This window comes from Melozone crissalis, unplaced genomic scaffold (genome assembly GCF_028551555.1).
Source record: "Melozone crissalis strain CALT ecotype California unplaced genomic scaffold, PUWL_Pcris_2 ptg000110l_1, whole genome shotgun sequence".
NCBI lineage: Eukaryota > Metazoa > Chordata > Aves > Passeriformes > Passerellidae > Melozone > Melozone crissalis.
The window spans coordinates 3,419,068-3,440,537 of record NW_026535887.1 but is presented as its reverse complement, the minus strand read 5'-3'; the positions used below and the strand labels follow the sequence as shown (position 1 = coordinate 3,440,537).

At 45.3% G+C, this 21,470-nt stretch overlaps 1 protein-coding gene across 1 annotated transcript in view; it reads right to left on the bottom strand.

Annotated features, from left to right (window-relative positions):
• EXOC4 (exocyst complex component 4) overlaps positions 1–21,470 on the bottom strand; it is a 361,901-nt gene that overhangs the window by 51,530 nt on the left and 288,901 nt on the right. Inside the window, exons 12-14 of the mRNA XM_054292411.1 lie at positions 20,233–20,369; positions 9,188–9,343; positions 3,728–3,906 (exon numbers count right to left, since the gene is read on the bottom strand). Coding sequence (XP_054148386.1) covers positions 3,728–3,906; positions 9,188–9,343; positions 20,233–20,369 — 472 coding nt within the window. The remainder of the gene's footprint in view (positions 1–3,727; positions 3,907–9,187; positions 9,344–20,232; positions 20,370–21,470) is intronic.

Genomic DNA, 21,470 nt, shown 5'->3' with positions numbered 1-21,470 from the left:
CATGGAAGAGCCATCAGCTGAGCAAACACCAAATAATGAAAGGAGCAGAGACTGCCCAGGGAGATAAAACTCTCCAGGAGCAAGGCTGGGTTTAAATGAGGGATAATTGTGGCACGTCCACAGCCAAAGATTATGGAATTTTATCTCTGGGAAGGGGCCTTGGACAGCCTCACCCCAAGGCCACTGTAGGGTTTCCCAAAAATCAGAGCTCAGCTCCACCTTGTGCTTTCAGGATGTTCAGAGCTGTTTCTGAGGGAATTCATTATTTATAATTTTATAAAATTATAAATAAATGATAAAATGTTTAAAATTTCCAAAAATTATTTTAGAAATATATTATATTTTAATAAAATTATATATTATATTTTAATAACATTATATATTGTATTATATTATATTATATTATATTACACCCTAAATATAATTTTATGCATAAAATATTAATGTATTATATTCTATATTATTTAAAATATATAAATTTTATAAATATAATCTATATAAAGTATATATTTTATAAAATATATAAATATTTCATAAAGATAAAAATATACTATAGAATAGAAATACAAAATATATATACAAATATATAATATATAATATATAATATATAATATATAATATATAATATATATTCATATTAATATATATATGAACATACAAAATACACCAATATATAAGGATAAAATATAAAATATATAAATATATAATAGAATATATTTATTATTTGTTGGCATCCAAGGAAGCTTTGCTGGAAAATCTGCTGCCTTACCCCAGGGCCACCACCTCCACGTGGGCTTGTTGGGATTAGGGAATTTCTGGCATTGCACCAAAATTTCAGGTCCTGATCTCTCCCTGAACACTTGGGTGATGCCCTGAGTGGGAGCAGGACTGAATCTCCACTTGTTGGGGCAGAGAAGAGAAACAATAAAGGATGAAAATTTCATTTATAAGCAGGAGGTTGGAACAGCCTCTGTATTTCCTACCCCTGCCCCTTCTTCCCCTGGTTCCTGACACCCTGGATTTGTGCACAGACATTTTAGGATGAAGTTATTACAAAGGAAGATGAATTTTTATTGTCAGGAGATGCTGCCTAGTGAAATATTACACTTTGTGTTTTTATGTTTATTCACCACCGTGTGGAACGTCCTCTCTGAGGCCTCAAAGTCATGCTGGTGCCCTTTAACAGCTGGGAAATATTGATTTATTAAAAAACCTGAGTTCCAACCAGACCTCAAATTGTAAATGATGTTTTATTTTAACAGCTCTGACTGTTAGAACATAAATCCTCAGCCCCAAGTAACTAAATAAATATTTGGCTACTGAACTTTGATAGCATTTCCCACTGGGTTTTGTTTAATTTTCTTATTTGTTTAATAACAAAAAAAAGCTAGAACAGAGCAAATGTTGTCACCCAAATATGGAGAAGTCAAAGTCTGGGTAACAGGAATATTAGGGACAATACAGGAGTTGGGACAATCTTTTTAAAGATTTTTAACATTTTAAAGACCATTGCTTGTTTGTGGGGAGGAGGATGAAAGATGAGCTGGAGTAATTTGGGTTTTAATTGTAGAACCTTAATTTTCCTTCTGGATCCAAAGGATCTGATGAGGGAAAGCTGAGTGAGGAGTTTAAAGTCCAGTTCTAAATAGAGTTAGAAGCCACAGGAAGGATTTCAGTCACCCAGAGGGGCTCTGCTGCCAAGAATGATTTAATGGACATAAAACACCATGAATTTGTTCAGCACCAGCAAATTTCCCTTGTGAAATTCCCAGGAAAAAAAAAAAGTCTGAGGTGATTTTCAACTCCCAGCTCCCGGGAGAGCTCAGCCCTCAAGCCTGGGCATTTTCCCTCACGATTCTGCTCCAAATTTCCAAACCAAACTGCAGAAATTCCAGCAATTCCCTGTATCCTCACACATTCCCCTGAGTCCCGGGCTCCCCTCGAGCTGTGTGGGTTTTTTATTCCATGATTTTCCTTTTACCCTTGCACCCCCTGAGACAGCAGGGGATGCTCAGGATGTGTCAAACACACAGGATTTAATGCCAGGGATGCTGGGCAGGAGGAAGAGCTCAAATCAAGACAAAGCTGTTGGAATTTTGAAATTTGCTGAGAATTTTGGACTTTCTGTGCTGGCAGGCACTGAACCCCAGAGAACCCTGCACTGCCCTGAGGCCTGGAGAAGCTTCCAGAATGGAATGGTGGAACTGGGACTGTGGGTGTGCAGTTTGAACAGGAGTGTGTGATAGCACAGGAGGGAAACTCAGAGTTTAAGGGTTTAGAATACAGTGATAGATATAACACAAGATGGAGGTTTTAGGGCAGTGCTGCTCCTTCTTCTTCACCTTCTTCTCCAGGGGTTTGGGTGGTTTTGTGTCACTGGATAAAAAAGTCCCCATTGCAGGCATGGGTGGTTGGTTATTGGGTTAAAAGTGAAAATAACTTAGGTGTCACTTCTTAATGGGACAGTTTATCCTTACAAGGCCTCATAGAGAGAGAGATGGGGCTCCATTTTGAGTTTGTTAATAAAGTGCTGTAGAACTCAGGGTTTGTGAGACTGTGACACAGATAACCACTGATAAACATCTGAGTCCCAACAAAAAATACCATCTCACACATTTAACCCCAACCTTGGAAAAAAGAAGATGAACTCACCAACCGGCTGTTCCTCAATTCCTAATTATCCCAAAGGCAATCAGCAATTAACTCTTTGGAACCCTGGCTGCTGAGAATTGGAGATTTCTGTGCTGCAGGCACTGACCCCCAGAGAACCCTGCATTGCCCTGAGGCCTGGAGAAGCTTCCAGAATGGAATGATGGAACTGGGACTGTGGGTGTGCAGTTTGAACAGGAGTGTGTGATAGCACAGGGGGGGAAACTCAGAGTTTGACCTTCAGAGGAAAACTCCCCCCTTGTGCAGGATCCCTGCTGCAGCAGAGCCACAGCTGGCACTGCAGGAGGGCTGAGCCCCCATGGGATGGGGCTGGGACACCGCCCTGGCACACAGGGGGCAGGGACTGCTCTCACTCTGACTGGGGGTTGGTTTCTTTTTTGTACTATTGCATTTGTATTTTAATTTTCCTAGTAAAGATCTGTTATTCCTATTCCCATATCTTTTCCTAGTAAAGCACTATTCCCATTCCCATATATTTCCCTAGTAAAGAACTGTTATTCCCATTCCCATATCTTTGCCTGAGAGCCCCTTAATTTCAAATTTATAACAATTCGGAGGGAGGGGGTTTATTTACATTTTCCATTTCAGGAGAGGCTCCTGCCTTCCTTAGCAGACACCTGGCTTTCCAAACCAGGACAGATTGCCACCAACCCCATGACCCACAGGCTGTCGGGTAATTTCTGACTGTCAGTGGTTATTTTGTACTATTATATTTGTATTTTAATTTTCCTAGTAACCTCTTATTCCTATTCCCCTATCTTTGCCTGAGAGCCCCTTAACTTCAAAATTACAATAATTCACAGGGAAGGGGTTTGCATTTCCCATTTCAGGGGAGGCTCCTGCCTCCCTTAGCAGACACCTGGCTTTCCAAACCCAGACAGCAATGACGCCCCTGGAGCCCTCCCGGTGCCCCCAGAGGAACAAACAGACGAAGCTGCTTCACTTTCTGCTTCCCTCTGACACAAACCTGTTCGTGGAGTAGGAACAAAACCTGCTCAAACCCTGAATTTCTGCTGTCCCCATGCCCAGGCAGAGGTTTCCCATGGGATTTACTCACTCTGGGCTGCTGAGAGGCTGGAGAAAGCTGCCTTGGTGCGTGCTGCCAGCCACTCCAGGCTCTCGTGCAGGTTGGCCAAGGCTTTGAGGTCGCTGACGTCCCGCAGGATCTCCTGCTGTGGGATCAGCTTGTCTCCCAAATTCCCGATCAAAACTTCGGATTCCTTGCCAAAAGCAGCCCTGAAATGGAAAGCAAAGCCCCCCTGAGGAACGTGGATCAGTTTGTCTCCCAAATTCCCGATCAAAAGTTCGGATTCCTTGCCAAAAGCAGCCCTGAAATGGAAAGTGTTGGGAAGGATGAAAGTTTGACGAGAAGGTCTCACAGATATGTGTGCTTAGCAGAAAGATTTTTAAATGTAGAGTCTGAAGAAGGAATAGAGATAGAAGCAAGTTTTGATCTAGAAGAAAAGAATTGCTGATAACCAAGGAGGCAAAGGGTGTGTTAGTTAGAAGGGGTTTTATGGCTTAGAGCAAAGGATGAACCCACCCCAAACAAGAAGATGTTTGTACCAAGCACAAAGAGAGCACAGGCAAACAAGGCAGCAAATGGTGCAAGTAGAAAAAAGGTCTCAGAATTTTCCACTGCAAGAAAACTGAAAAACAACTTCTAGCTTAAACTGTAATGCACTGACTTTGAGTGACTGGAGAACAGTAACATGAATATGGTAATTACAGGAGTTATGATGGGCTATAGATAACAGTTCAGGTATAGATTGGTTCTGCTGCAGTAAGGTGCTCAGCAAAGAAAAGTCTAGAATGCATTGTAACCAAAACCAAAGGGTCTGCAGGGCTGCCTGCAGCTGGAGCTGACAGCTGTGGGCACAGCTCTGTCACCCATGACCTGGGCTGCTGTGACACCTTGGATACAATAAACTGCATTTTGGGTACAATAAACTGCATTTTGGAGAGCCCCTGGAGTCCCACATCTCTCATTAAGGCTCTTACAGGAAAGCAAAGCCCCTCTGAGGAATATGGATCCATGTGTCTCCCAAATTCCTGATCAAAACTTCAGATTCTTTGCCAAAAGCAGCCCTGAAATGGAAAAAAAATCCCCCCCTGAGGAATGGGGAATCAGGGACAGCAGGAGAATCTTTGCTGTTATCAATCTTGGAAGTGAAGTGTCACCATCATATTTTCTGTAATATCCTCTTGCCCAGGATTTCTTCTCCTGGGAAGCTGAGAAGCCTCAGAGAAAGAGGAAAACAATATTATCTCATTTGCTTCTCCTGTGTTTTGCTGCTTTGGAATGTGGAATGTGTTTGGAGATTGCTTATCCAACAGGTGATTGTTTCATTGGTTTCATGTGAATTCTTTTAATTAATGACCAATCAGTGCCAAGCTGTGTCAGGGCTCTGGTAGGAATTGCCAGTTTTCATTATTATCTTTTAGCCTTATGTCTGTATCCTTTCTGTATTCTTCAGTATAGTTTAATATTCTTTAATACAATATATAACATAAAATAATGAATTAGTCTTCTAAGAACATGGACTCAGATTCATCATTCCTCCTTCATCCTGGGGACCCAGCAAATACCACAGTGAAGAGCAAGTTTTTATACGAGAAGTAAAATATTGCTTAGTTTTGTGTTGTAAAATTGTATAAACATATGAAATTTAATGATATATGGTATTATTACGAATATTTTTTACAACTTTCTTGAAATTTTTTAACAATATTAGTAATATAAGTTGAATCCCAAGTTCTTTTCTCTCTCCAAGGCAGAGCTGGGAACATCTTTGGGGTTTATCAGCAGAGGCTGGGTTTGCTTCTCTTCCTCCCCTCTCTGCTGTGGTTTGGAACAGGAGAAAATCCAGTTTGTTTTGATTCTTACTACTTTCTTCCTTTTAGTTTTTAATAAAAAACTTTAAATAAAATTTTCTTTTTTTTTTTTAATAAAAAACTTTTAATAAAATTTTCTTTGTACCCTTTTAAAGTTTTAAACCTACTTTACCTTTCTCCTAATCCTATCTCACGACATGAAAGAAGTACAATAATAATTGACCAACACTAAAGCCCACCACACTCATCAACACATTAGTTAGGAAATTTTAAAACTGAAAAAAATCTTAAATTAGCAAACCAAAATCACTACACCCACCAAGCTCTAAAATGCCTCAGCAGATCCCTCTGGCTGCCCAATCCCACTGGGATACTAATAATACTAATACTAATAATAATTATTCCCAATTTATGGGAATAATTCCCAATTTATGGGAAATTCTGCATGTGCCTTCTGATATCTCCTCACTCGGGGGTTAAGACAACAAAATCAATCTCTGTCCACAGGCTGAGGATTATGTTCTACAAAGATTTTTTTTTGTTTGGGTTCTTTTTAGTTAAACAAATTATTTACAGGAAAGCTGGGGAGGGAAGGAAAGCTGGGCATGGATCTGTTTTGCTGCTGGTGAACTTTCAGGATTTGTTTAATTTCCCAATATTCATAAAGAGATGCTGCTGAGTAGTTCCACACCCAAAAAAAGAACATTTCCCCAAATTTCATCAGGCTTGAACCTTCTTTTCCAGGAAGGGATGGGTAGTCCTGCCCTGCTAGCCAAGAATTAGGATCCATGAACACCAAATGTTGAAATTTTAAATATCTTAGAGCTTAAATGATAATGAAATGAGCTCTCATTCTCTGCTAACCAAGGAACCCACAGGAGCTGCTTCCCTCTGCAGTGTCCAGGCTGAATTATTCCCAATTCATCAGCAGTGCCAAGAGGAAGAAGCAGCAGCAGCAGTGAAGAAATCTGTTGAAATCATGTCCCTTTGTATTAGGAGAAAAGGCTGCTTAAATGGGAAGAGGATGACAAAAAAATTGGACAAGCAATTAATTTTATTTTGAAGCTTTCAGGAGGGATCTATTCAACCTTCCTCCCATCCTGGAGGAAGTTTCTAAGCCATCAATTGGCTAAATCTGGCCCAGAGCAATTATTATGATTTAAATTGATGCCACAGGAACTGGGGCTTAGCAGAGGATGCTCTGTGCAAACAGAAAAGATCTTTGTCCCAAACCTGGGCTGAAAAAAGCCGCAGCACAGGAGCTTTTCCCAGGAAATTCAGCGTGGATGACTTAAAGTCTTGCCATTGGAGCTCCTGTGATCCAGTGTCACAAAATACTTCAATGAATGGCCAGGAGAATGGAATGAATGGAATAAAATGCACGTTAGGATGAAAAAGTTGCTCCTGTCAGCATCAGCCATCTGTTTTTGCCTGGCCAGGAATCTCCACTCAGCCAGCAGAGCCCACTGGAGCTTTGCTATCCCAAAATGATGGATCAGGAATCACAGGGAGAGCCAGGAGGGGCTTCCCAGGTGAGGAAACGGAGGATGAAAGTGAAAGTAGGTGAGGAAATGAAGGATAAAAGTGAAAGCAGGTGAGGGCTGAATCCATGAAATTCAACTCAGGGCCTGCACAGAGACCTCAAAGGCTCTCCCTGCTCCCCTGGGGACGTTTTAAATCCCTGCCCAAGCTGCAAACCCTTCAGTGACCCCACAAATCCCAACCTCTCCAGGCTGCAGCCTCCCTGTCACGGGGCTTCCAGGCAGGGAAGGAGGAAAATGACAAAAATTACAATCTGGGCAAATTAGACTTGTTATTTTCAACAGCTTCTCCTCCTCCTCCTCCTCCAGTTTTACAGCCAAGTGCCAATCAAGGAAGTGATGAATAGGGATGGGAATGTGGAGCCTTTGGAATCTCACAGGAGCTGAGCCATTCCCAGCGTGCGGGGAAGGGGAATCTGCTCCTTCCAGGCTTTCATGGCACGAAAGGTTGGAACAACCTGGTTTGGGCACACAGAGTTGTCTCCAAAAGAATTTCTGCTGGGAATATTGGGATTTTTCATTTGCTCCCCTGAGTTAGTTCCTGGAGTTGGGATGGAGGGGAAGCTCCACCATGGTCGTGGCTCAAATTAAAGATTTCTTTGACAGATTTTGGGAATTAAAGATTCCTTTGACAGATTTTGGGAATTAAAGCTTCCTTTGGCAGATTTTGGGAATTCCTGCCCAGTACAACCAGCTGGCCCTTCCTTTAGGTCAGAAAATGCTGCTCCCTTCACCACGTGGGTGACCAGAGCAGCACCAACCAGCAGGACCAGGATTTGCCTGGATTCAAACCAATCCTTTCCTTCCCCAATTCCAGGCACTTTCCTGAGTTGGATCCCAAAGACAGCTCCCAAATGGCTTTGTCAGAACAGCAAAGTGAGCAGAAATTGCACCAGGAAAGGATTAGGTTGGGTATTAGGAAGATTTCTTGCCCCAAAAGGCTGCCCAGGGCAGGGGTGGAGTCCCCATCCCTGAGAGATTTAAAATCCATGTGGATTTGGCACTGGGGGACAGGGCCAGTGGTGGCCTTGGCAGGGCTGGGAAGGGTTGGACTGGATGATCTCCAAAGCCTTTCCCATTTCCCAAATGATTCCATGATTCCCCTGTGGACACCACAGCTGTGAAAACACCATAAATCTGTTCCTGCATTTTGCTGCTGCTCTCCTTGAAACCCTTGCCCAACTTCCCACTGTTGGGGAAGATGAAACAGGAAAGCCTCATAAATATGATTGTCTGGCCAAAGATTTTGAGAATACGGAAACTATAAGCGAGATTGAAATGAAAGCAAGCTTTGAGATCCCTCAGTTACTGAACAACAGGAAAACAATGGCATGGCCAGCTGAAGGTGATCCCCTTTTGATGGAACAACACCCTCGGCTTGCAGACAGGCCCAAGGTCAGAGCAGACCCTACAGCTTGGCAGAAGGGGTCCAAAGAGGAATTTTTAGGGTTTTATATGTAACACAGTGTGGTAATGTAATGATTCTTACAGGCTGTATGGAAATGCTGTAGGATTTGTATCTTGGACTAGATTGGTCAGTGAGAATTAGAATATTCGGCACAGAAGATGATTTATGGTATTGTAATGGGAACTTCACACTCTTACCCTTTTACTCTCTTACCTTTTTTACTCCCTTACTCTCTCACCCTCTCATCCTCTCTCCCCCTCTCTTCTCTGGGGCCTGCTCTGAGCTGGGGCTGCAGCTCCAGCAGGGCCCTGCACCCAGGCCCTTTGCAATAAACCCCAAATCCCAGCAGGGCCCTGCACCCAGGCTCTGTGCAATAAACCCCAAATCCCAGCAGGGCCCTGCACCCAGGCCCTTTGCAATAAACCCCAAATCCCAGCAGGGCCCTGCACCCAGGCCCTCTGCAATAAACCCCAAATCCCAGCAGGCCCCTGCGCCCAGGCCCTTTGCAATAAACCCCAAATCCCAGCAGGGCCCTGCACCCAGGCCCTTTGCAATAAACCCCAAATCCCAGCAGGGCCCTGCACCCAGGCCCTTTGCAATGAACCCCAAATCCCAGCAGGGCCCTGCACCCAGGCCCTTTCCCCAAGTTCCACCACCTGGCTTCAGAGGTCTCTCATCTCCGTCCATCCTGACAATCCTACCCCCCATGCTCCGACCTCCCACCATTTTTTACCTTATGAAATCCTCCTCCTCCTCTCTCTTGGGCCTCAGCTGCTTGGGCTGAGCCATGCTGCTCCAGTTGGGCAGGGATTTCAGGAGCCTGCTGATATCATCGTCCTTGGCCCAGGAGGCGCTGATCACCAGCTTCTCATCCGACTGCACGATGGTCCTGCAGGGAGAGCAGCCACAAACACGTCAGGCAGGAGCACATCCTGCTTTTAGGGACATTTGCATTTAATTCTGTGTCATTCATTGCATTCCACACCACACACATGGGGATTGAGCAGTGAGGAAAGGATCCACACATGGAGGGGTCAGCAAGGCAGGTGCACAGGGTGGGAAATTCCCTTAAACACACAACTCCTGACAGACTTTGAGACATCTTCTAAGGGAAAAAAGGGCCATTTTCCTAAATTCTGCAAGCCTGGGAATTCAGTTTGGCACCCAGCTGGAGGAGGTCACCCTGCACTGGTGTCTCCATGGTTCATTTCCCTCTGGGATCACAGTGGAGCTCAGCAGCCTCTGCCCATGGTGGGGTCACTGCCAGGTGGGACCAGCCCAGAACACCTGGCTGGGAGCCACCACCTCCCCCAAAGCTGGGCCAGCCTGGGGACCAGGGCTGAAAGGGAATGAAAGGTCCAGGATCTTCTTTCCAAGTCATCCAAAGCATCTCCTGATGGAGATTCCAGCTAAATCCTATGTGGGAAACTGAGTCAAGGACTGCAGCAGGTTCCAATGGGGAAGAATTTTCCAGTTTTGTATTTTTGGCAGAGTAACTGATCTGAATTCCTGACTGGGAATTCCAGGAGACAAACAGGATGCTGTATTTGGAGGAGTCAATCCAGGACCTTAAAGATTCTCAATTCCACCCCTGCCATGGGCAGGGACACCTCCCACCATCCCAGGCTGCTCCAGCCTGGCCTTGGACATTGCAGGGATCAGGGGCAGCCCCAGCTGCTCTGGGAATCCCTTCCCAAAATCCCACCCCAGGCTCCCTCTCCAGGGAATTCCCTCCATTCCCAGCTCTCCCAGCCTGCCATTGGATCCATCCCCACCCCGACTCCTCTCCGGGAAGGAATTTTGGGATCTGGGGGCTTCACTGGCAATCTCAGCACTCCAGGAAGGGTCTCCCTTCCCTTTTCCATCTCCAACTTCCATAAAAATCCCTGGGGATGGATTCTGAGTGTCCCAAATCCCAGAATGGTTTGGGTGGGAAGGGCCCTTCAAGCCCATCCCATTCCAGTGCCACCATCCCAGGCTGCTCCAGCCTGGCCTTGGGCACTGCAGGGATCAGGGGCAGCCCCAGCTGCTCTGGCAATGCCAGCCCAGGCAGGAATTGCTCATTGCCAAGATGCCACCCATGGCTGCCCTCTGGCAGTGGGAGCCATTCCCTGGGTGCTGTCCCTGCAGGCCTTGTCCCCAGTCCCTCTGCAGCTCTGCTGGAGCCCCTGCAGGCCCTGCCATGTGCTGGGAGCTCTCCCTGGATCCCTCCCTGCTCCAGGGGAACATTCCCAGCTCTCCCTGGATCCCTCCCTGCTCCAGGGGAACATTCCCAGCTCTCCCAGGCTGGAATGCTGAAACAACAGAGACACCCCCACACCCCAGCACCCCCTGACAGGGACCCGGCAGAGCCATTCCATCTCTTCCAGCTCCAGGCTGGAATTCTGGGGCAGAGATGAGGTTTCAGCAGCAGTCAGGGGGTGATTTGGGGAATAAATAGAAATAAAAACAACACGCCCCAAGCATCTGCGTTTTGCAAAGGAAAACAGCAAGAAAGGAGCCAGCTCTGATCCATCCTGAGGAGAACAGCTCATTTCTCATCCCACCCTTTCCCCATCCACCAGGAAAACAAGCTCAGCTCAGGAACCACACAGGATTTGTGAAAACGAATTTGTCGCATGCGCTCACAAACAAATTTTCCTTCCCTACAAGTTTCACGTTCAATCTGTCACACACAAAAGGCTGAGTTTTGTTTCCAGCCACACAAGACCTCAACATTCCTGTTTGGCCTTCTGCTGCTGGGAGGGAGGTGGTGTTCTTCCACTCAGGGGAAATAAAAAATAATTAAAAAAAAGGTCTTTCAATTTTCACCCTGGTGAAAACTGAGGGGGGATAAAAAAGCTCCACCAGCAGCTCTGACATCTGAGATGGAAAAAGGGGTTTGATGCTATCTGGGCATTGCTGTGCCAAGGCAAGACAACTGTTCCAGGAACACATCAGCCAGGGCTTTGTCCTCTGCACATTTAAATGACTGCAGTAATACTCTCCTTCCCTTGGGAGTCTATTTCACACTTGAACAAATCCAGCTCTTGGATAAAGAAACTCCTGATACCGAGCTGGTGTTTTATTTTCCTCAATTTCATCCCATTACTCCCTGTTATTTCCCCTCTCAGCTCAGCTCTCTCCACGTCCACTGTTTGCTCTCTTCAATTATTTCCAGCCTTATCGTGGCCCCTCAGACACCCAGGGCTCCAGGGCATCTTTGGGAGGGTCCTGATGGAGTCACACAGAGCCACTCTCTGTTTTATGATCCTTATTATCCTCAAAATCCCAATTTTTTGTGGAGTCAGTGCTGGGGAGGATGTTGGATGCTCTGACACGCTGCAAACTCCACCTAGTGTCCTCCTTTTCCAGGGTCAGAGTTTTCCAAGAGCCTAATCGAGGACTCCTGCTCTCCCCACCCTCTGGTGATGCCCATGAGTTACACAGAGCCACCTCTCTGTTTTATGATCCTTGTTATCCTCAAAATCCCAATTGTTTGTGGAGTCAGTGCTGGGGAGGATGTTGGGATGCTCTGACAAGCTGCAAACTCAGCCTTTTCCAGGGTCAGAGTTTTCCAAGAGCCTAATCCACAATTCCTGCTTTCCCCATTTTTTGATGGTGCTCATGAGTTACAAAGAGTCACTCTTTGTTTTATGATCCTTATCACCTTCAAAATCCCAATTTTTTGTAGAGTCAGTGCTGGGGAGGGTGTTGTGATGCTCTGACACACTGCAAACTCAGCCTGCTGTCCCTGCTCTTCCAAGGTCAGAATTTTCCAACATCCTAATCCATGATTCCTGCTTTCCTCACTTTTTGATGGCGCCCATGAGTTATACAGAGCCACTCTCTGTTTTATGATCCTTGTTATCCTCAAAATCCCAACTGTTTGTGGAGTCAGTGTTGGGGAGGATGTTGGGATGCTCTGACAAGCTGCAAACTCAGCCTTTTCCAGGGTGAGAGTTTTCCAAGAGCCTAATCCAGGATTCCTGCTCTCCTCACCTTTTGGTGGTGCCCCTGGGTCCATGGAATCCTGGAAAGGTTTGGGTGGGAAAGGACCCTAAAGCCCATCCAGATCCACCCCTGCCATGGCAGGGACACCTCCCACTGTCCCAGGCTGCTCCCAGCTCTGTCCAACCTTTCCTTGGACATTGCAGGGATCCATGGATCCACTGAAACCAGCGAGCTCCGAAGTAATCCATGGAACAGTCCCAGCACTGCCTGGATCCCCTGGAATTACACCCCCACTCCTTCCCAGGGCTCCAACACCTCTTGATTTTTATTGGTGTTGGTTTTACCCCAACCACCCCCTCATCAGGAAGATGATGAAGAGGGTGGAACATCCCCGATCTCTGTTGGACATCCAGCTTTTCCCAACTCCTTTCCCCACATTTTCTTCCCAGCCTCTCAGCCTGTGTTCCCCCTCTGTACCTTCAATCCAATTTGTATCCTTGAGTGAATTATCCCAGGACAAGCTCAAAACTCTTCCTTCCAGCCCCGCTCCTCCAATCCCAAACTCCTCCATGATTTTCCTGCTGCTGCCACAGGGAGCTGACCCTGGCTGGATCCAGGTGCCCACCAAGCTGCTCCATCCTCCCCAGAGGACAGAGGGAGGAAAAATGATGGGAAAAACCCCTTTTATTGTGGAGCAGACACCATAAAATATGGAATATCAGTTTGGGACAGCTGTCCTGGATACATCTTTCCCAAAATCTTTCCCATTCCCAGCCTGCTGGTGAGGGACAGAAAGCCTTGATGCCATGGCCAAAATCCTGGTGTGTGTGTGTCACACCTTCCCAGGTACCAATCCTGCACTGTGAGGAACCATTTCTCTTATGGGAAATAATATGGGAATACCCCTGGACACAGCTGGGGGCCTTGGATTTCCAGCTGGAAACATCTGGAAGCCACAGGGGCTCGCTGGGCTCCTCTGCCTGGTGCCAGGTGGGTTTTTGGATGATTTTTCCCTTTTCCCACAGCCAAGGTGACGTTTTGTGCTGCCAAGGGTTAAAAAGCAGCTGGGCCAGGCATCCATAGCCTGAGGGAAAACCCCTGCCCCAAAAAAAGAGTAAAAAACGCAACTTAAACCCCAAAAGTTCATGCAAGATGCCACTAAGAAGCAGCAGTAAAAGCATTTCCTGGAAAATTAAAAATTCCTGCTTTGCTGATTGTGGCTGAATGAATCTGCTATTTTTCAGTAAAAATGAGCTTAGATTTCTTTTGCCTGGCTGGAAAGCAGGAGAGGTTTCTTTTCTTCACCATTTTGAGTGATCCAAGCCTGGTTATTTCCCTTTTCCCCCCCAATTTAGCTGACAGAATTCAGCCAAAGGAGGTTGGTCAAGCTGCCTCCAAGAGAGGGAGCTGAGCACCTCCAGAGGATTTAATCACTTTTTACACTCTCAGAACCACATTTTGGTGATGCCCATCTCTTTTTAAGACTAAAAAGATTCTTTTGGGTAAGGGATTCCTTTACTCAGAGCCTTCAAAGAGCTTAAAAAATGAACAAGGTGAGGATGAAGATGGGGAACAAGGGGGTGGACACACAAGACAGAGCTTAGAGCGGACAACAAAATAAAAACGTTCAACTTCAACGTGGACATGAATAATACTGGCAAACTTACGTAGAAAAACATGGAAAGAGATTGACTTTTGCATTTGAAGCAGCAAATTTTGTCAGAGAGGGGTGTTGGCAGAGGATTAAAAAGAAGGGCTCATGTTCAGGGCAGCAACAGTGAACTGGGCAGGTTTCTCCTTTCACTATCTCCAAAAATCCCAGAAAAATGGTTTTATACTCAGGTTTTTAAAAACATAAAATGTTTTTTTGCTCTGGAGCTGAGCTGCTCTCCTGGAAATCTGCTGGAGACGGGGGTTGGACACGACTGGGGAGTGCTGCCAGCACGGCAGGAGGTTTGGGGGCTCCATCTCCCATTTTATTTGCATTTTCAGCCCCAGCTCCTCGTCAATTAGTCAGAAATCAGAGCTGACATTTGTAAACAGTTTGGGTGGCAAACTGGAATTGGAATTTTGGACAGAAATGCGATTTGCAGGAGGCGCCTCACCTACGCCGGACTCCCAAAATTCGTCAGCAATTAACACACGAGAGCTGCTATTTATAGGAGTGTCCAACCCCATCCAGCCCCCTTGGGTTTGATGTTTTTCTTTTTAAATCCCTGGAAAACACGAGCCAAAGGGAGCTCAGGCATGAACAATCTCAGCTGTGCATTTCCCAGTGCTGACGTCCTTCCCGAGCTGTTCCTGCAGAGAACTCTGGATCAGATCCTGCCTGGAGGAGCCTCCCTTTGGATGCTTTTGCACCCACATTTGCTCACATTCCCCCTGAAGGAATAAAAACACCTCTCTGCCTTCCCAAATTCTCACTCTTTGCCATCCCAAGAGCAGATTTGCTGGATGGGATCAACTCCCATCTCCCAGGAGTCAATTCTGATTTTAAGGAGCTGTAAATGATCCTGACTCCACCACTCTTGGGATCTCTGCTGCACAGAGTGACCCTGAGATGTGTTAGAAAGTCTCTTTTCCCAGCCCAGCAGCTGAAGAAGGAGTCAGAACTCTTCAGTTCTGGTTCTCAAGGTTGTTTATTGTTTCTTACCTACAACAATCTCTGTCTGGCCTGCTGAGGTCTGTCCAGCAGGACAGACAGAGGCACCACCTTGGGGTGGTGTTATCTTTTTATACTAAAAACTATGTGTACATTATTTACCATAACTTCCCAATGGCTATCACCTATGTTAGACAGTGAGTTTCTACCCTAAACCAATCCAAAAGTGCCATCATCACCCAGAAGACGGAGGCCAAGAAGAAAAAGAAAAAAGGGCAAACGTGGGATCTCTAGCTGGTCACAGTGACCCCGAGATGTGTCAGAAAGTCTCTTTTCCCAGCCCAGTGCTCGAAGGAGGAGTCAGGGCTCTTCATTTCTCAGTCTCAAGGTTGTTTGTTGAATCTTATCTATACATTTTTTTCTCCTGTCCACCCGAGGTCTGCTCAGCAGGTCAGACAGAGGCACACTGACCACCTTGGGGTGGTGTTATCTTTTTATACTAAAAACTATGCGTACATTATTTACCATAACTTCCCAATGGCTATCACCTCTGTTAGACAGTGAGTTTCTACCCTAAACCAATCCAAAAGTGCCAGCATCACAGCAGGACACGGAGGCCAAGAAGAAAAAGGAAAAAGGACAATCTTGGGGTCTCTGCTGGTCAGTGACCCTGAAATGTGTTAGAAAGTCTCTTTTCCCAGCCTGGCACTCGAAGGAGTCAGAACTCTTCAGTTCTCAGTCTCAAGGTTGTTCATTGTTTCTTATCTATAACATTTTTTCTCCTGTTCAGATGAGGTTTACTCAGCAAGACAGAGGCACTCTGCCTGCCCCCAGGGTGGTGTTATCTTTTTACACTAAAAACTACGTGTACAATATTTACCATAACTTCCCAATACCCATCACCTATGTAAGGCAGTGAGCTTCTACTCTAAACCAATCCAAAACGGGCAGCATCACCCAGAACATGGAGGCCAAGAAGAAGAAGGAGAAAGGCTGGACACACCCAGATCCCTCCATCTTGCCTCCTGAACCCCCATTCTAAAAACCCCAAAAAATCTATTTTTCACCCTGTGACAAACTAAATATTATTCTACTTAGAGTTTGGTGCAAGTCTTTCTAATTTCAGCTTGCAGATCTTTATACAAGGTTGATCATTTCTTTCCATGGGTCAAGATCAAAGTCACAGGTGCCTCGTGCTCCGTGCCAGGGTCTCTGAGCCCCCTGGCAGGGGTTTGGGCAATCCTGGCCAGCCAGAGGGATGTCCTGAATTCTGCCCACAGCAGGATTTACCCATCCCAGCAGCCCAGGGAGAACCCTGGAGCAGAGGGCAGGGCTGTGTGGAGCCCAGATCCCTGCAGAGGGCACAACATCCCCGCGGATGGAGGAGGAGCTGCTCTGCTCCCCTGCATTCCCGGGATGGATCCGGGTTTCTATTTCAGTCCTTTGCCAGCAGCAAAACCAGAACGTTTCCTGTTTTTTCCCCTCTCGCTGCAATCAGGAGATGGCCAAATTAGCGTTGTCCTAATTAGCCCTCAGCAGGTGCCAAAGCCAGGAATGGCAAAGGAAGGAAGGAAGGAGCGTCGAGTTCAAGCCAAATAAATCAAATCCATTGTCTGGCTCCAGGCAGGGAAGTTTTGGGTGAAAAAAGGAGTATTTTGGACAATGGCGCACGAGCAGTTCCTGATTTAGGGGGGTGTTCAGGCAAAGTTTAGCCTCTGCTCACTGCTATTGTCAATAATAACAATAATGATGGTGATGAGTCTGTTTGCCGGATGAAGTTTTCCCTGAATAAAATCAGGCAATGGGAAGTAATTTCTTGGTCAGGAAGCACGAGGGCTTTTTCAGGCTCAACAGCCATGGAGGGGATGATGTAGAGCAGCTATTCCAGCCCACATTCCTGCAGCATCTTGTAGTCATTTTTAATGGGATTATTTATCCTCATGGGATGAGGCATGACCCTGGTTTTCCTGTCCAGGAGGGCTGTTTTACAGATGGATAACTGGGATATCCTTAGAAGTTATTTATTAATATAAATATATTTATATTTACATTAATAAATAGGAAAATTTATTAAATCTCTGATAAATCAAGTACTTGAAGGGTTTAAACCAAACATGTCCATGGCCAATGGGTGCCTTGATTTTCTGTGCTTTAGTTGGAGAATGTTAGGGATGGATGATCCCAAAATGCCAGTGGGACAAGCACAGAGCATTTGGTGACTCCCTGTCAGTTTACAGAACTGTTTTGGGAAACTTTCACCAAACCCAGTGTATGCAGATTCAATTCCTAAAATCACTGAATCATTTAGGTTGGAAAAGACCTCTAGGATTGAATCTAAACATTCCCAGCACTGCCAAAGCCACCCATGTCCCCAAGTGCCACATCCACAGGGCTTTAAGTCCCCTCAGGGACAGGGACTCCACTCCTGCCCTGGGCAGCACCTTCCAATGCCTGATCAATGTTTCAGGGAAGAAACTTTTCCTAGTTTCCAATCCAAAACTCTCTTGAGGCAATTTATGGCCATTTCCTCTCATCCTGAAATTCCTAAATTGCCATGAGACCTGAATACCCAAATCGCAATAGAATGAATTCAAATAAAGCTGAATTCCTTGCAGATGTTCAAATGAAGAACCTGAATTACTTTACCAGAGAGCAAAAGGCACATTCCGCCATTTATTTTGAAAGAGGACACTTGAGACTGTCAGTGGCCAACTCAAGGTCAACTTTTATCATGGAATTATGGAATGGATCTGGAAAATCATCTCATTCCACCCCTGCCATGGGCAGGGACACTTTCCACCATCCCAGGCTGCTCCAAGTCCTGTCCAGCCTGGCCTTGGGCATTGCAGGGATCAGGGGCAGCCCCAGCTGCTCTGGCAATGCCAGCCCAGGCAGGAATTGCTCATTGCCAAGATGCCACCCATGGCTGCCCTCTGGCAGTGGGAGCCATTCCCTGGGTGCTGTCCCTGCAGGCCTTGTCCCCAGTCCCTCTGCAGCTCTGCTGGAGCCCCTGCAGGCCCTGCAAGGTCTCCTCCTTTCTGCCTAAGGGAAGAACTGGAGTAATTTCTCAGCTCTACCACCACTGCCATCCACATCTCAAGACCCTAAACCACTCTGGGATGTGGATAAATCCACTGGGAAATCACAACTCCCCATATTCCACCGATCATTATTCCAGGTTTTTTATCCCTAGAAGGAAACACCCTTGACCATCCCAGCAGAGACAATTCAAGAAGCAACTCCTGACCTCTCCTGCCAGAACAGCTGTGTTAGGCTAGAAATAGGTGTGTGTATTCCTATCTGTGGAGCAGTTCTCTCTGTCCATGGGGCAGGTTTCTTTATCTCTCCCACAGCCAACCCTCCCTCCAGGAGAGCTCTGCTGCCCATGGCCACTGAGTGTCCCTGCAGGGCTGATCCAATCCCAGCATCCCATGGGGAGATGCTCCGCCCAGGGCAGGAGCCAAGCATTCCTGCCTGGATCCAATCTGAGCCTGGCACAGCACAGCAGCCTTTGCCCCCTGCATTGCCAGAGGAGCAGCTTTCTGCTGCCCTGCATGGCCAGAGGGAGCCCAGGCCCATCTGCAGCAGCCCTGGGGCTGCAGAGGAAAACTCCCCCCTTGTGCAGGATCCCTGCTGCAGCAGAGCCACAGCTGGCACTGCAGGAGGGCTGAGCCCCCATGGGATGGGGCTGGGACACCCCCCTGGCACACAGGGGGCAGGTCTGTTCTGACTCTGGCTGTGGGTTGGTTTGTTTGTACCATTGCATTTGTATTTTTAATTTTCCTAGTAAAGAATTTTCCTATTCTTGCTCCCATATCTTTTCCTGGTAAAGAACTATTACCATATATTTCCCTAGTAAAGAACTGTTATTCCTACTCCCATATTTTTGCCTGAGACCCCCTTTATTTCAAAAGTATAATATTCAGGGAGAAAGAATTTACATTTTCCATTTCTGGGGAGGCTCCTGCCTTCCTTAGCAGATACCTGGCTTTTCAAACCAAGACAACAGCCAAGCCCAAAGAACAGCAAGAGGAATTGTGGATTTGCCTTTAGAAACAAGCTGTGGGTCTGCTGGTGGATAAAACCATCACTGGGAGATAAAAGAAACAATGGGAAGGATTCCACTGATTGATGAATGGAAAAAGATGTTTGCTTTTACAAATAAACTTTAGGTTTGCTGATAAATGAAATTGGACATCGAGAGATGAAAGAAACAATGGGGAAGAAAAACCCCTAAATTCCATAAGAATTAAAAATGAAAAAGGAGGGTTATACATTCGAGGGAAATCTCTGGTATCAGGTGTTTTGGGAAGTCTGAACTCTCAAGTACCTCAGAAATGAGGAAAGAGAGAAGAAAAAAAAGCAGCTGGGAAACTGGGATAAAAGGGAGGCTGCATCCTCCAAAAATGTGAGAGATCCCAGGGGAATGCCCCATGGCCTCTCCCTTTATTAGATAATAATATATTTGTTGTCATCTTATTGCAAAAGTTCTATACCTTCTTGATGATTTCTCATGGGCACCTCCTCCCAGCACAGACAACAAACTCCAACCCTCTCCTCACCCAGCTAACCCACTCTTTTACAGCATTCATCCTTATTGGACACAGCTGTGGCCTGTTAAGGGCAGGCCTGTTCCTAATCTTTGGTGATTTGTACAGCTGCAACTCCTCAGGTGTGAGACTGCCTTCTGCACTAATTTTTTCCATTCTATCCCTCCACAAATATTTATAGAATAATTTATATGTTTATATAATATCTATTTATATAAATAGATATTTTTATCCATTATATAATCTATATTATATATTATATATTATTATACAAACATGTATTTATGTACTACTTACACATTATATATAAATATACTATATTTGTTTTTATAGAAATATATATTTATTCCTATTTGTATATATTTATATAATTATATAATTTATATTTATGATATAATATTATATTATAAATCTATCATATATATACATATATATATACACACATATATACACACATATACACATATATATATACATATACATATATATAAAAAAAATATATATATATAAATATATATACATAAATATAAATATATATATATATATATATATATATATATATATATATAAAAATATATAAATAATATTATATTTATTCGAGAAGGAAAAAGACTCCTCTGTCCCCTTTTTGGACATCAACCTCTGGTGTTTGTGGATTAATTTTCCCAGCACAGCAATCCCCCTGGGCTGTACCTGTAGGCCAGGGTGCAGGTGTCCTTGTACTCCTGCAGCTTCACACACACCATGTGCAGGAACTGGTCCGAGTAGGCGCTCAGGTCGTGCATCAGCTCCATCAGGTCCTGCACTGTCTTCTCCACGATCACCGTGCTCTGGGGAGGGGACAAAAACCCAGCTGTGAGCAGCAGATTGCAGAATTTTACCTCAGCCCTCTCCTGCTTTGCTATTTGTTGTCACAAATGTGCTGCTGATGCTCTGCCAGTGGCTCCGGCAAGGCTGAACAAATGAGGGTAGGAAATGTGGAAAGTGGTTTAACTCTGGAAATTGGGGTTTCTGAGACACTTCCTGAAGTTCACTGTTGAGGATTTTTTGCAGGTTGAGGAGTTTTTGCAAGACAATGGCCACATTTAGATGATGCACAATCCAGGTTGCTGGTACTAATGGACAGTGGACGTGTTCACAAACAATGGATAATGGACATTTTCAGAAATGGAGTCGGTGTAATATCCTTGAAAGAGATACAAGAAGAAGAGTCATCAAGACTCAGCAATTTTCAGCAAACTTGAGAAAGTGAGAAAAAAGAGAAGCCATGGGTGGGCCAGACAACCACAGCGGGACACGTGAAAAATTAGATGATCCAATCAGCATTTTATTTTAGACGTGTGAACAGCTAGGATTAACCAATCATGTACTAGCTAGAGTTGTGTGAACAGTAGAAATTTATTACAAATAAAGCCCTTTTAGGGATAATAAATTTGGCTTCACTTGATCACATTGATCATGGCGTGATGTCCCGTTCCTGATCCTCTGCACCCTGCAGTTCATCAGGTCTTTTCTTTATTAGCTGCAACCTCAAAAGGCAAAAATGTGACTTTTAAGAGGTACACACAACCCAAAGTGCTGATCCTACAGATCCTGGAATTACTGAGGTTGGAAGAGACCTCCCAGACCATCCAGCCCAACCTTTGATCAATGCCCACCTTGGCACCCCAAACAGAGCTCAAAGTGACAATAAAACCCCTGAGGAGCAGGTTTGGTTTCCTCCAGCCTGCAGGAGGGACCATACATCCAACAATGTCCATGATTTCAACAGCTCCATAGGAATTCTGGGATTTCTGAGGTGACTTAGCACACTTTGTATTTATTTTGCCCGCTGTGTTTGATTTTGTTGCTGCAAACAAGACAGAGGGGAGGTCATGGAAATCCCAGGCTGATATAAATTGAATTATTAATGGTCTCAGTGGAGTGAAGGG